Source organism: Clarias gariepinus, chromosome 25 (genome assembly GCF_024256425.1).
Source record: "Clarias gariepinus isolate MV-2021 ecotype Netherlands chromosome 25, CGAR_prim_01v2, whole genome shotgun sequence".
Classification (NCBI taxonomy): Eukaryota; Metazoa; Chordata; class Actinopteri; order Siluriformes; family Clariidae; genus Clarias; species Clarias gariepinus.
Window position 1 is genome coordinate 17,334,973 of NC_071124.1, and position 11,645 is coordinate 17,346,617.

Consider the following 11,645-nt stretch of genomic DNA (forward strand, 5'->3'; position numbering starts at 1 on the left):
ATCAAAAGAATGTTTGAACTAAATGACTCGAAAAGATTCAAACTTCCCATCACTACTTTAGATACAGTAAACTATTACATGAGTCGAGTTTGTAGGAAAACATTTATTGGGCGCTGTGCATTTGTGAACATGTTAAATCAATTCATTTGTAACCACGGTGCGAGCAAAAATGGATGCACCACTTGTCATTTTCCGAAAGAAGACCAGATCCTCGGCTGACAGAAGTGGGATAAAATACAGTCTTCCAGTCAGCCTGATGCATCCTGTCACTTACCCTCTGATCTCTTTCCCCATTCTGATGTTGCCTGTGCACATTCGTTGATGCTCTTGATCTGTATCTGCATGATTTCACACTTTGCACCGCCGTCACCCGATTTGCACATGATCCGAATTCTAAAGTGTGTTCCTTTTATCATGCTTGAGTCTGCTTAGGGCTATATCGAGTTCTAGTTTGAGCATCAAACTTTTATGCGTGCGTGTGTATATTTCTTGAAGCGAGTCAATGCACATTGACAGTCGGGCTCATGTCTGATGAAGCTTAGCACTTTTAGCCAGACCTGCTGTAAATCACAGAGAAGGAGGCTGACACGAAGCAGTACACCGAGACCTCCTAGTGTCCCTGAGCTTAACCGCCACTGCACATCTCACTGGAAGCCTACAGTATGGCACAGCTATAAATACGCAACTATAAATCACCTAACACAACACAGATAAAGGAGTGAGACAGCCATTACAGCTCTGTCTTAGTCCCCTGCATGGGAAACACACATTCAAGCACAAGCCTATGAATGTGTGTTTTGTTCTAGTACTTTTTTGCTTGTAAGTGATTACTGCTATCTTTCAGCGTGTGAGTAGAGACAGATAATATTTCGTAATTCAGCCCATCAAGCCAGTGATGATATGCCTGTAGTCGAATCCCTAAGGCAATCAAAGTCTCGCAGAAAACACAAATTGACACATTTTTCCGTTCATGTCTGTTATCTAACATAATTCAGTTACTTTTCTCATTGTGTCTGGATTCTATTCTGAGGTTGTCCCTTTTTTCCCCAACATAAAGAGACATCAGTCTATATCACTTGTATTCTCAATCGAGAATAGTGTATGTGTTTTCTCTCTCGAGTCAACCATTAAGCACATTTACCTTTATTAAGCTATCAATGAGCCCGATGAGCTACTGAGCCATCATGGCCAAGATTTCTTTCGACTCCTTAATGCTTATCGAGCAGTGCCATGATAAAGTAGCTTAATGGTGCTAATAATCATGCCATTGTGGTCTTTAGAGTTAAACGAGCGACAAGTTCTATTTGTTTAACAAAACTATTACCCAAGACAGTATTTAGTGCTCCTGTCTGGTTTACTGGCGGTGCAGAAATTTGTTTTGTGCATGTTATCTTGTTTCCTTCCATCTCCCAAAAAATAGGTGGATTGATGAGTCTAAATGACCCCTACAGTAGCTGTGAATGAGTGTGTGTGTTTGTGTGCATTCTGTCACCCAGGGTGTATTCCTACAGTATTTAAACCCTGAGTATATCATTCACCAGTTAAAGTCCAGTCATACAGTAAAAATGATCATGATACGTTCAGTGTCAGTTACAGTGACCGTTAGGATAATGTTAGAAGTCTGTAGTACTACAGGTATGGGAAGAAGGATATGTGCAGGCATGCTGTTTATAGTTAAAAAAAAGTTATTATTGGAGCTTTACCTGCCTTTCAGTATTAAGTTACAGTGTACATGGATCATCTTTTCATCTCTATATAATCCCCTGTTACACTAATGCATTTCACTAGTGCTTGGATACCATCAAGGTGGAACGTTTTCTCAGTATGCTGTAGCGACCAGACTGTCTGCTTCACGTCTAAAACGCTGGCCTCCCAGGAACTCCTTTAATAGCTCAAACAGGTCAGGACTGTATGGGGAAACTGGCAATACCTCCCAGCTGAGTTTCTACAAACGGTGCAGTGGGAAAGATAAAGTCATGCATTGTCTTGCAAAAACAGAACATCTTTGGTAATCAAACCAGGTTTTTTTTTTTTTCTTGAAAGCATTCCACTTGCTTAATGTTCCCAGGAACAATTGGTTCTGATTCACCTCGGCCAGGACTGTCATTGTTACTCACAGACATACTGCCTTCTTTAAAACATTTGCACTATTCAAATGGTTTACTGAGGCTAAGAGAGTCGTTACTGTACCTATATGTTGTCTGGAAATATCAATCAGTTTTACCACTAGACATTTCATCACAAGTACTGGATTGACTTGAAAGCCCCTTGTGTTGTAAGAGTGAATCAAATAAAAACCTGTTGTATCGTGTCATAATAGTTACAATACATACTGTAGAAAGATGTGACATATACGTCATATACGTCATACAAAGATACTGCATGCTGGCTTAATAAGTAAAACCATAAACTATCATGAAAACTGGAAATGATCTATCAGGGCAGCTCAGGGGTCCATATAACATCACAAATGGTTTTAGACTGTGTTTTTACGGAAGATATAGCTTACAGTATACTCACTTACAGTATACTCACTTACAGTAAACCCTTATAACAAAGGTGTACTGTAGCTGTGCAAATATGTGGAGACAGACATAGTTCCTTTAACACACACTATCTGTGATTTTCTTCCGTATATTTTTGCCTTAGTACAAGCAAGTGGAGCAGTACATGTCCTTCCACAAACTTCCAGCAGATTTCCGGCAGAAGATCCACGACTACTACGAGCACCGCTACCAGGGAAAGATGTTTGATGAGGAGAGCATCCTGGAGGAGCTGAACGAACCACTCCGAGAGGTGAGACAGAGCACACTCACTTTGTGTAGGGGGAACGTTGGTGTAGATGTCTGTGTGTAAACATCCATGGAAAAAAATCCCAGGAGGCCATGCAGTTACCTCAGCACTCTTCTCACTTTCCAAAACAATGAAAGGATGCTGACGGTAAAATGCGTTGTACTGCACAAAGCAATCCTTCTCTCAGAAAAGCCACAATGCATTTTGTAATTTTTTTTTTTGTTTCGTTTCAGTAAAAATGAGAAAGTCTTCTTAGGTATGTTTACAAAATCTTCTTAGGTATGTTTGCATATACTGTATGTATAGTAGCACGGGATTTAAAGTGACTAGCCACTTTCCATGTGGCACCCTTGCAATGCATAAAATCGTGCAGGTACAGAACATGAGTGTGAGTTTATGTTCCTATCAAAAATCCAAATGAGGGAAAATATGATCTCGTTCAGAATGCCAGCCCAAATCCGATTTTGGCAGACTACATCTGATTGGAATCAGATGTAGTCTGAACCATAAAACTGATTCAAATCAGATTCCGAAATACAGTATGTGTCTCAGTCCAGACATTCCATGGACTTTATTTGAGCGGGAGGTCATGGTGGATGAAACTGAGATGGAAATAAAAAAAATATCATTTTGTAGAAAGTTAAGAAGGTCACAGAAGGTCTTTCTTCATCTTTTGGTGCTACTACTGCGATGTATGTAAAGGCCACACCCTTGATTTTAGCGTGCTTTCAGGAGGAGCGGTTTGCTTAACCACAGTATGGAAATGGAGAGCAATAACAATCCCTGGACAGAGGGTAAAGTAAAATGTCTAAGAGCACTTTGGGGGGATGCATCACTGTTGGCAAAACCAGAGGGAGTGTCGAGATTTAATTCCTTCTATATGAGAAAAATCATACTTTATGCAAAGCTCCAGTGTCTTTACTAACAAACAAAATAGATAGGTTGACAATATTTCAGATTAGGGCTTCCAGCCTGATTAGATCCAGATCAGATCTGATCACCTTTAAATAACAGTTTTTTTTTCTTTTTTTACACACTATAGTCTCTTAGGTTTAGACAGAATGGTATGGAAAGACGAAAAAAGTCCAGTGAGTGGCAGTTCTATGAGTAGAAGCACCTTCCTGAAATAGGAGAAGCATACCCGGTCTATTTTAAGTGGAGAGAAAGTCTTGAGTAACTACTCTTTACAACCATGGTGACCAGAAAAGCATCTCAGAACAGACTGAACTTTCTCTAGAGACTACTGCATGTAAAATGAAGCTGGCAAGCTGGAAAGTTCTCAAACAGCCTGTCTGGCACCAAGCTGCTGACCTCAATCTTTATGCTTTTAATGTTTTATGTATTGCATGCTGTATATATTATTTATATTTGGTGCATTTTTTTTTATCATTCGCTAGGAAATCGTAAACTTCAACTGCCGTAAGTTGGTGGCCTCGATGCCCCTGTTTGCCAACGCTGAGCCCAACTTTGTCACGGCAATGCTAACTAAGCTCCGCTTCGAGGTCTTCCAACCCCGGGATTACATCATCCGCGAAGGCACCATTGGCAAAAAGATGTACTTCATCCAACACGGCGTGGTCAACGTCCTCACCAAAGGAACTCTAGGAATGAAGCTATCCGACGGCTCCTATTTTGGAGGTAAAGTAGAGTATCCTGTCATCCTTGAAATAAACCTGTTTTTATAACGGAAATTAAAGTGTCACATTCTGTAATTAAACTGCCTAAATCCTAATTATGACCCTACAAGATTTAGGACATGATTTATTTTGTGTATAAGCTTGTTTCACAAGGTGATAGCACCCATCAAAACCTTTTGAGATTGCTGTGTCATTTATGATGGCATAATTTTCCTGAGCTCATTTGGTAATTTTACCTTTATAGTTTTTATGAGACGAGCATAATTCTATCAGTACTTATTCGGTTACAATGTTCATGCTGATAAGCTAGCATGATAATTATATCCCTGTTCAGTAATGAGTTTATTTTTTATGGTGTTCTGTATGGCAAAGTGTCTAGCCTTTTGATGTAGCTCACGCAAACATTCATGCTCAGATCAAATAATTATATCATGATGCTGCAATAATATGCTTTCATAGGGCACAAAGCCAGAACAGCAGGTTTTAACGGAAAGTCAGCTGAATAAAAAAAAAAATAGCAAGCAGATTTTTAAAGATCTCTGAGTTAGCTTTGTTAAGTGCAGGTGTTTGCTTTTTGTGTCCTATTGTTTACAGTGACAAGGGTACGGGCTGTACAGATAATTACTCTCTTAATGTGCACCGCATTTAATTAAACTCCGAGCACATGTTCCACAGGCATCTGTGGTTTATTTCCCTGCGATTTCCGAATTCACTCAGTGCTCCATAATGCAAATGGTGAACTCTTACAACCAACCAGAATTGATAGTCAATGACCTTTTCGTTTTGAAAGTTGATTTATAATGGCTTCTGACTCAAGCTCTGCCTCTTTATAATGCTTTCTTGAAACAAATTTATCAACTGAACTTCAATAATCTTAAAGGTGTACACTCTTGGTTTGCAAAGGACTAAGGATTTAATGTTTGCATAAGCAGCTAGAATTTGAGCATGAACTAGAAAATGAGATATGTTAGACTGGAGATTTTGACATAACTGCACAGTTAATGCATTACTGGTTTTTGTTCCTAGTTTAGTGTTAGCGGTAGTACCAAGTATGCTAGTAGCAGGAAGAGGACAGAAAGAAAAAAGGGGTAAAAACAGCTGCAGCGGTAGTAGCAGTAGTAGTAAAAGATGAAGCAGGTGTGGTATACTTTGTAATAGTAGTAACGTTACTCACTCACATATCGTCTATACAGCATATTCCTGTATACATGGTCGCCAAAGGGGCGGGGGGGATTTGGGTGGGGGATGGTGCCAGTCCATCACAGGTCACACACATGCGGGCAATTTGGGAACGCCAGTCAGCCTAATCCCCACCTGAGTACCTGAGGAAACCCACCAAGCATGGGGAGAACACGCAAATCCAGACCATAGAGGTGCAAGGGCGACAGTGCTAACCACTAAGCCACCATTAACGCCAGGGGTTAGTGGTTAAGGCATTGGACTACGGTTCGGAAGGTCCCAGGTTCAAACCCCACAACCACAAGTTGCTACTGTTGGGCCCTTGAGCAAGGCCCTTAACCCTCAACTGCTCGGATGTGTAATGAGATTAAAAAAATGTAAGTCGCTCTGGATAAGAGCGTCTGCCAAATGCCTAAATGTAAAGGTTTTAGAATTAAGAACAGTAGGGTTGGCAAAATTAGCAGCAGTTCTTATTAACAGTCAGATTAATAAAAGTTTGAATAGTAGAAGTAGTAGTATTTGGCAATGCTAAATACTGGTTAGTGATGTACAGTATGAGTAGAAGAAGTTGTCTTCCAAGTGGTGGTCATGGTAAGTACTGTAGAAGTAGTAGTCAGTAATGTAGCTGTAGTAGTAGTGATGGTTAGTACAGTAGTGCAGTAAAAGAAGAAGTAGTAGAAGGGTGGTGTTGGTGGTGTTGGAGCAGCAGTGGTAGCAAAGGGTGGTGAGGTACAGTACAATGATGACTACTGGATGATGGCTGATTTCAGTCTGGAGGAACAAAATCAAGAGAAAGTCATTGTTCATTTCATCCATATACTGTAAGATGACCAACTAGCACGAAAATGGAGCCTGGTAAGTGATGCAACTTGGTGGAATTTCTATTATGATTATTGTTATTTATTTATCTATTTATTTAGGAAGTGGAAGATGAGCTTAGCGTGCCGTTAAACCCCTGATGACTCAGCACTGCTGAGCGACTGGGAGCTTTTCCCCCGACTGACCTTGGAAAGGTTGAGACTAAAACAGATGCCTTCTGTAGCCTGAGTTAAAAGGCTTTTTCAGATGTCTGTCCCCTGGGGTGTTCAGTAGGACAGATATTGAACTCAATCATGAGAGAAATATCAGTAGCAGTAGCAGCAACAGCATGGTTTTTTGGTTTTTCTTCAATGCAGTGTGCCAGCCTTCAGGGGCTTTACAAAATAGAGAGACTGAGGCAGAGACCAGACGCGAGTCGAGCTGTTAGTGTTAATCTGTTTGCATGTGCGTATGTGCCAGGGTGTATTGGTGCACACCCGTGAATGTGTTCTTGTGTTGGGCCATTCAGTTGTGTGTGCGTGCTTTCAAATATCGCCTCTTGACTTGATGAATGAGACCCAGCAGTGAGTGAGTAGCTGTGGAGTGACACTGCTGTCTATAATTAATTTCAGCCTCCTGGAAGAAGAATATTGGAATTTGCATCTGCTGATCCAGAACTGATTTAGAGCCCAGGCTGGGGGCCGGCTCTGATTGATGGAAGGCGATGTTAATACACTGGCCAGTGTTTATAATGTCAGCAAGAGGTATTAGAATGTTTTTACCAGTCATTGAGGAGAACAGATCTGCACAAATTTTGGACTAATAATCGAAGCAGTGCTGTGTATATGCGTTTAATCCACCATTTGTTTTGACCTGCTGTTTCCACCTGCTAACAACTATCATGGACAATGTCTTCCAAATGGCGAAGGTGAAGGCTAACACCTTCTAAAGCGCTCTCTACCATGTACAGTTTATGAGCTTTCAAAAGTCCACGATTGGTAGTGTCACCGGCTTTTACGGGAGAGTGGTATTGCCATCCATCCCTCCTTCCCTGATATTCATTCGCAGATTTTCTTTCTTTGGCTCTTGTCCATGGATGGCTATAGCAATGCTGGAGGATATGCTGATTGCTGCTCCCTCTTGCACTTGCTGATCATCACTTGGTGGAAAATCTGTTCTTCAGAGATTATATTTATGTTGCTTGTACAGTACTTGGAAATAATTTGATGTGGAAGCCAGAAATGAACTGAGCGAAGAAAAGCTGTTCCAAAAATACATTATACATATTTGTTAAGCTGAAACTTCAATTCAATTAAATTTGATTTGTATAGCGCTTTTAACAATTGTAATTGTCGCAAAGCAGCTTTACACAATCAAAAGGAAATTTTGGAAGTTTGTATAAAATGTAAATGTGTGAGAATGAACATTATTAGATAGTCCCTGATGAGCAAGCCAAGAGCGACAGTGGTGAGGGAAAAACTCCCTGAGATGGCAATAGGAAGGAACCTTGAGAGGAACCCGACTCAACAGAGAACCCATCCTCATTTAGGTGATAATGGAAAGCAGGGATTGATCTGCATTCATACTGTGTGTTAAGCAGCTGGAAGTTCAATATAACAGTTGATGTCTTTAGGGTTAATATGGAGTTCAGTTCATTATTGGAGGCTCAGGTACTGTAGTCTGTAAAAAATCCCAGTCTTTAACTATCAAGCGACTGCAGTCACAAGTCCTCAGAGAAAAGCTGTCTGCATCAGCCGAGGCCAAGACTTCTTATCTTAATGGTAAAGTGGAACCGTCCCCAGTCACCATCCGCATCTAATGAAATGGATGCTCATAAAATTCAGAGGTATCAACTTCAACACCTGACTTTGCCTAAACATCTGTTTTTCTTCTGTGTTCACCAAAAAAACATATTTGTTATGTCGCACAGTTTTTTTGTCTATGGCGTGAGGATGGGAATACCTACTGTATACTCATAGTGGACAAAAACAACAGGTGTGGAATTTCACTATGCAAAATAGCAGATGCAAATCAAGGTGCTTTGTGTGTATGTGGTTTGTTTTTCCTACAGAAATCTGTTTGCTAACTCGAGGGCGCCGGACAGCAAGTGTTCAGGCAGAGACATACTGCCGTCTTTACTCACTCTCTGTGGACAACTTCAACGAGGTACTAGAGGAGTACCCTATGATGAGAAGAGCATTTGAGACTGTAGCAATCGACAGACTTGATCGTCTAGGTAAGAGGGTTGCACTCTTCTATTAATGTGGATTAAGGTTTAACGATAATGTTGTATAAGTGTTTGTTTCTTTAAGATGTTAAATTTAAATGATGATGGTGTGTCACCTGCTCTGAAAAAATACTTAAAGTAAAAAAAATCAATGACAACGAAAACAACATTTGTCTTATGTTTTCCTAGTAAAACAGACAGGATGTAAAAAACAAATATAGTATTTCCATAGTTTTAGTCAGTCAGCTGAGTCATGCACTGACTCTAAGTAAGGAATCTGTTAGAGCAGCAAAAATTCCATAAAATGCTGTACAAATATCTTCTTGATGGATGACAGATTACCGGTGTTATGGTATATGGTGAAGAAGATCAAATGTGTCATGACATCCTACTTTTTAATTGAATTGCCATCTTTTATACCTTCTCTACCAGGTAAGAAGAACTCCATATTGATGCACAAGGTACAACATGACCTCAACACTGGAGTTTTCAACAATCAAGAGAATGAAATGATTCAGGAAATTGTGAAGTACGACCGTGAGATGGTCAAACTGGTGGACTTTCAACGTCCACGTGCCATGTCTATGACAGCTTCAATCCCTGGTGGCATATTTGCCCCACCTGGCCAGGCACAAGGCACCTCAGCCATTGCCACCCTACAGCAGGCCGTAGCCATGAGCTTCTGCCCACAAATGGCTAATCCTTTGGTGGGCCCGGGCACTCTACAATCCCCCCGCATGGTTCGGCGCTTCCAGGTAATCCAGAACATTTCCAGCCCTGCATCGGTCTCTCCTATGCAGCCACAGCCACCAGGCCCCATGCCAGGGGGTGCATGTGCTTCCGCTGCCACATCCAGTCCACCTGGGCAGAGTCCAATGGCACCAATGGGATCAAGGACATTCCAGTATGGTTGTAGCCCCATGGGTGGGCGTACAGGATCTCAGCTGTCCCTTGTTCAGCAGCATGTGCCCAGTCCAACACGCAAGGGTGCTCACTCCTTGCAACATGTGGAAAGCATGAGCCAAGATGCACGCGCGTTGTCCAGTTCCCAAACCTCTTTGCCCCAGGACGGAGTGACAGTTGTGGGTACCAGCCCACCACTGTCAGCCCATGTTTCCTCCACATCCATTGGGCAACAGCCGGCCCCTCACCCTGCAATACCCGGGCCCTCTGGAATCAGAAGTGCTGTACCTCACAGAATAGTACAGCCTCACCCGATGTCACCTTCCACTCCGCCCCCTGTTGGTGGAGCAGGGCCAAGCTATCTTGAGCCAATAGTGCACAAAAAAGATTCTATAGTTAGCCTCCCTGAGACAGACTCGACTATTAGATCCAGGCTGTCCTCAAACCTCTGACCAAACTCTGATGTATGCTGACATGGTGGCATTTGTGTGTCCTGAGGTTTTCTGTACTAAAAGGAGCAGAATGTGTAATGTGTAGGGGAAGTAATCAAATCAGTCAATGACTATTAGTGACAATGTCACCGCTGTAACTAGGATGAAGAAGTGGGATTTTCCTAGCTGGCCCACTCATATAGTTACTCAGTGCTCTTTCAGCTACCAGTTTCCCCTTTTCTGTATTGGTTATGAAGACATACACAGAAGGGGGAATTTTCTGTTGTTTTCTGTAGAGTCCATACAATGCAATCTGGCCTGAGTTGAGACGTAAAGAAAATCAGGGACTTGTATCTCATGACAATGATGAAATTTTAAGCTTTGCAAAAGTGTTTTTGAGTGTCGTTTGTTCTGTATAATTGTAGCAAAATAACTAGCTGTTCTTCATATTCCTGTAAAATATCAATGAAAATAGTATTATAGACCGCTGGGCGATCTTATACTGATATGTAAATAGAATATGTTTAAAAAAAAAGGACAAAATATCTTCATTGTATGTACTCAAAAACCAAAGTTGAGCTTGGTTGAGTTCGGTCATGTACATGTCAAAGGAGCAAAGAATTCAAAAGAAATGCCATTTATTTAACTGCCTTTATTCCAAGTTTAGAAGCCATATAAGTGGTAAGTGAGTTCATGTGGGAATGTTGGGGTGGGGTTCGGCGTTAGGAGGTAAGCTTGTTATATATTTATCAACCTGTTTTGTCATGAGAGTGTAACGCCACTGTAGTGAAGCAACTTTTTTTTTCTTCTTTACTTTATTTCACTGGGCATTTTGACAGGAATTCTTATAATGGTAAAGGCAATACCTTGGAAGTTCTGACTTGCACTAAGAGTGCTTACTGATGAACACCACTTACTCTCTAGTGGGAGATACCAAAAAAAAAAAAGGGTAGTGACTAGGAACGGATAACCAAAAGAATCTATATCTGAACTGTGATCCAAAAGGCAATATTATACTGATTTCGCAATACCCTGCGTTTGGTCTCGCAGTTTAGTTATACTGTATGATTGCTTCATTTGGATGTACTTAAAATATATTTTATGGCTGTAAGTTAATGGAGTGTAATAAAATGAAATGATTGAGGAAATGTTTATGTAAATCATATTTAGAGTTTAAGCCTTGATTGTAAATATGAAATTCCTGAAATATTTTAGTTTGCATGCTACAATTCAGAATTGACGTTACCCCCCAAAAAAGCTGATTTTTACCCCATACTGGTAGTTGAATTTGTGGTAATAATGTGCTGCTATAATTCACTTGAATATAGCTTGAACCGGTTGAACATGGTTCATTTTTACACTTTAAGCCAGCATAATTTACCTGAAAAAAATATTTTGCGAGGGAAAAAAATGCAGGATTTTATTATATTGACTTGACAAAAAAAAAAACATTATTTGTTCAACTTAACTAGTATTGGCAATATTTTGCACTTTACCAAAAACTTCCAAGATATTATTCACAAGGAAGCTAACGCATTAGCATTTGTAACGGGATTGTCACGAGAATTGGCCAAATTTTCTATTTGGTTAATGGTTGAAACAAAAACGATCGTCTTGGTTTAAAGAAATGTTTTTTAGTAGTTACTAGTTAACTGCTGCATTTTTTTTTCACTTGGC

General features: G+C 40.6%; 1 protein-coding gene across 2 annotated transcripts in view; it reads left to right on the forward strand.

The window, feature by feature from the left end:
* LOC128513138 (potassium/sodium hyperpolarization-activated cyclic nucleotide-gated channel 2-like) overlaps positions 1-9,989 on the forward strand; it is a 68,274-nt gene extending 58,285 nt beyond the window's left edge. For both annotated transcript variants that reach the window (XM_053486793.1, XM_053486792.1), the window contains exons 6-9: positions 2,650-2,796; positions 4,191-4,431; positions 8,479-8,643; positions 9,067-9,989. In XM_053486793.1, the coding sequence (XP_053342768.1) occupies positions 2,650-2,796; positions 4,191-4,431; positions 8,479-8,643; positions 9,067-9,989 (1,476 nt within the window). The remainder of the gene's footprint in view (positions 1-2,649; positions 2,797-4,190; positions 4,432-8,478; positions 8,644-9,066) is intronic.
* Positions 9,990-11,645: the final 1,656 nt, after the last annotated feature.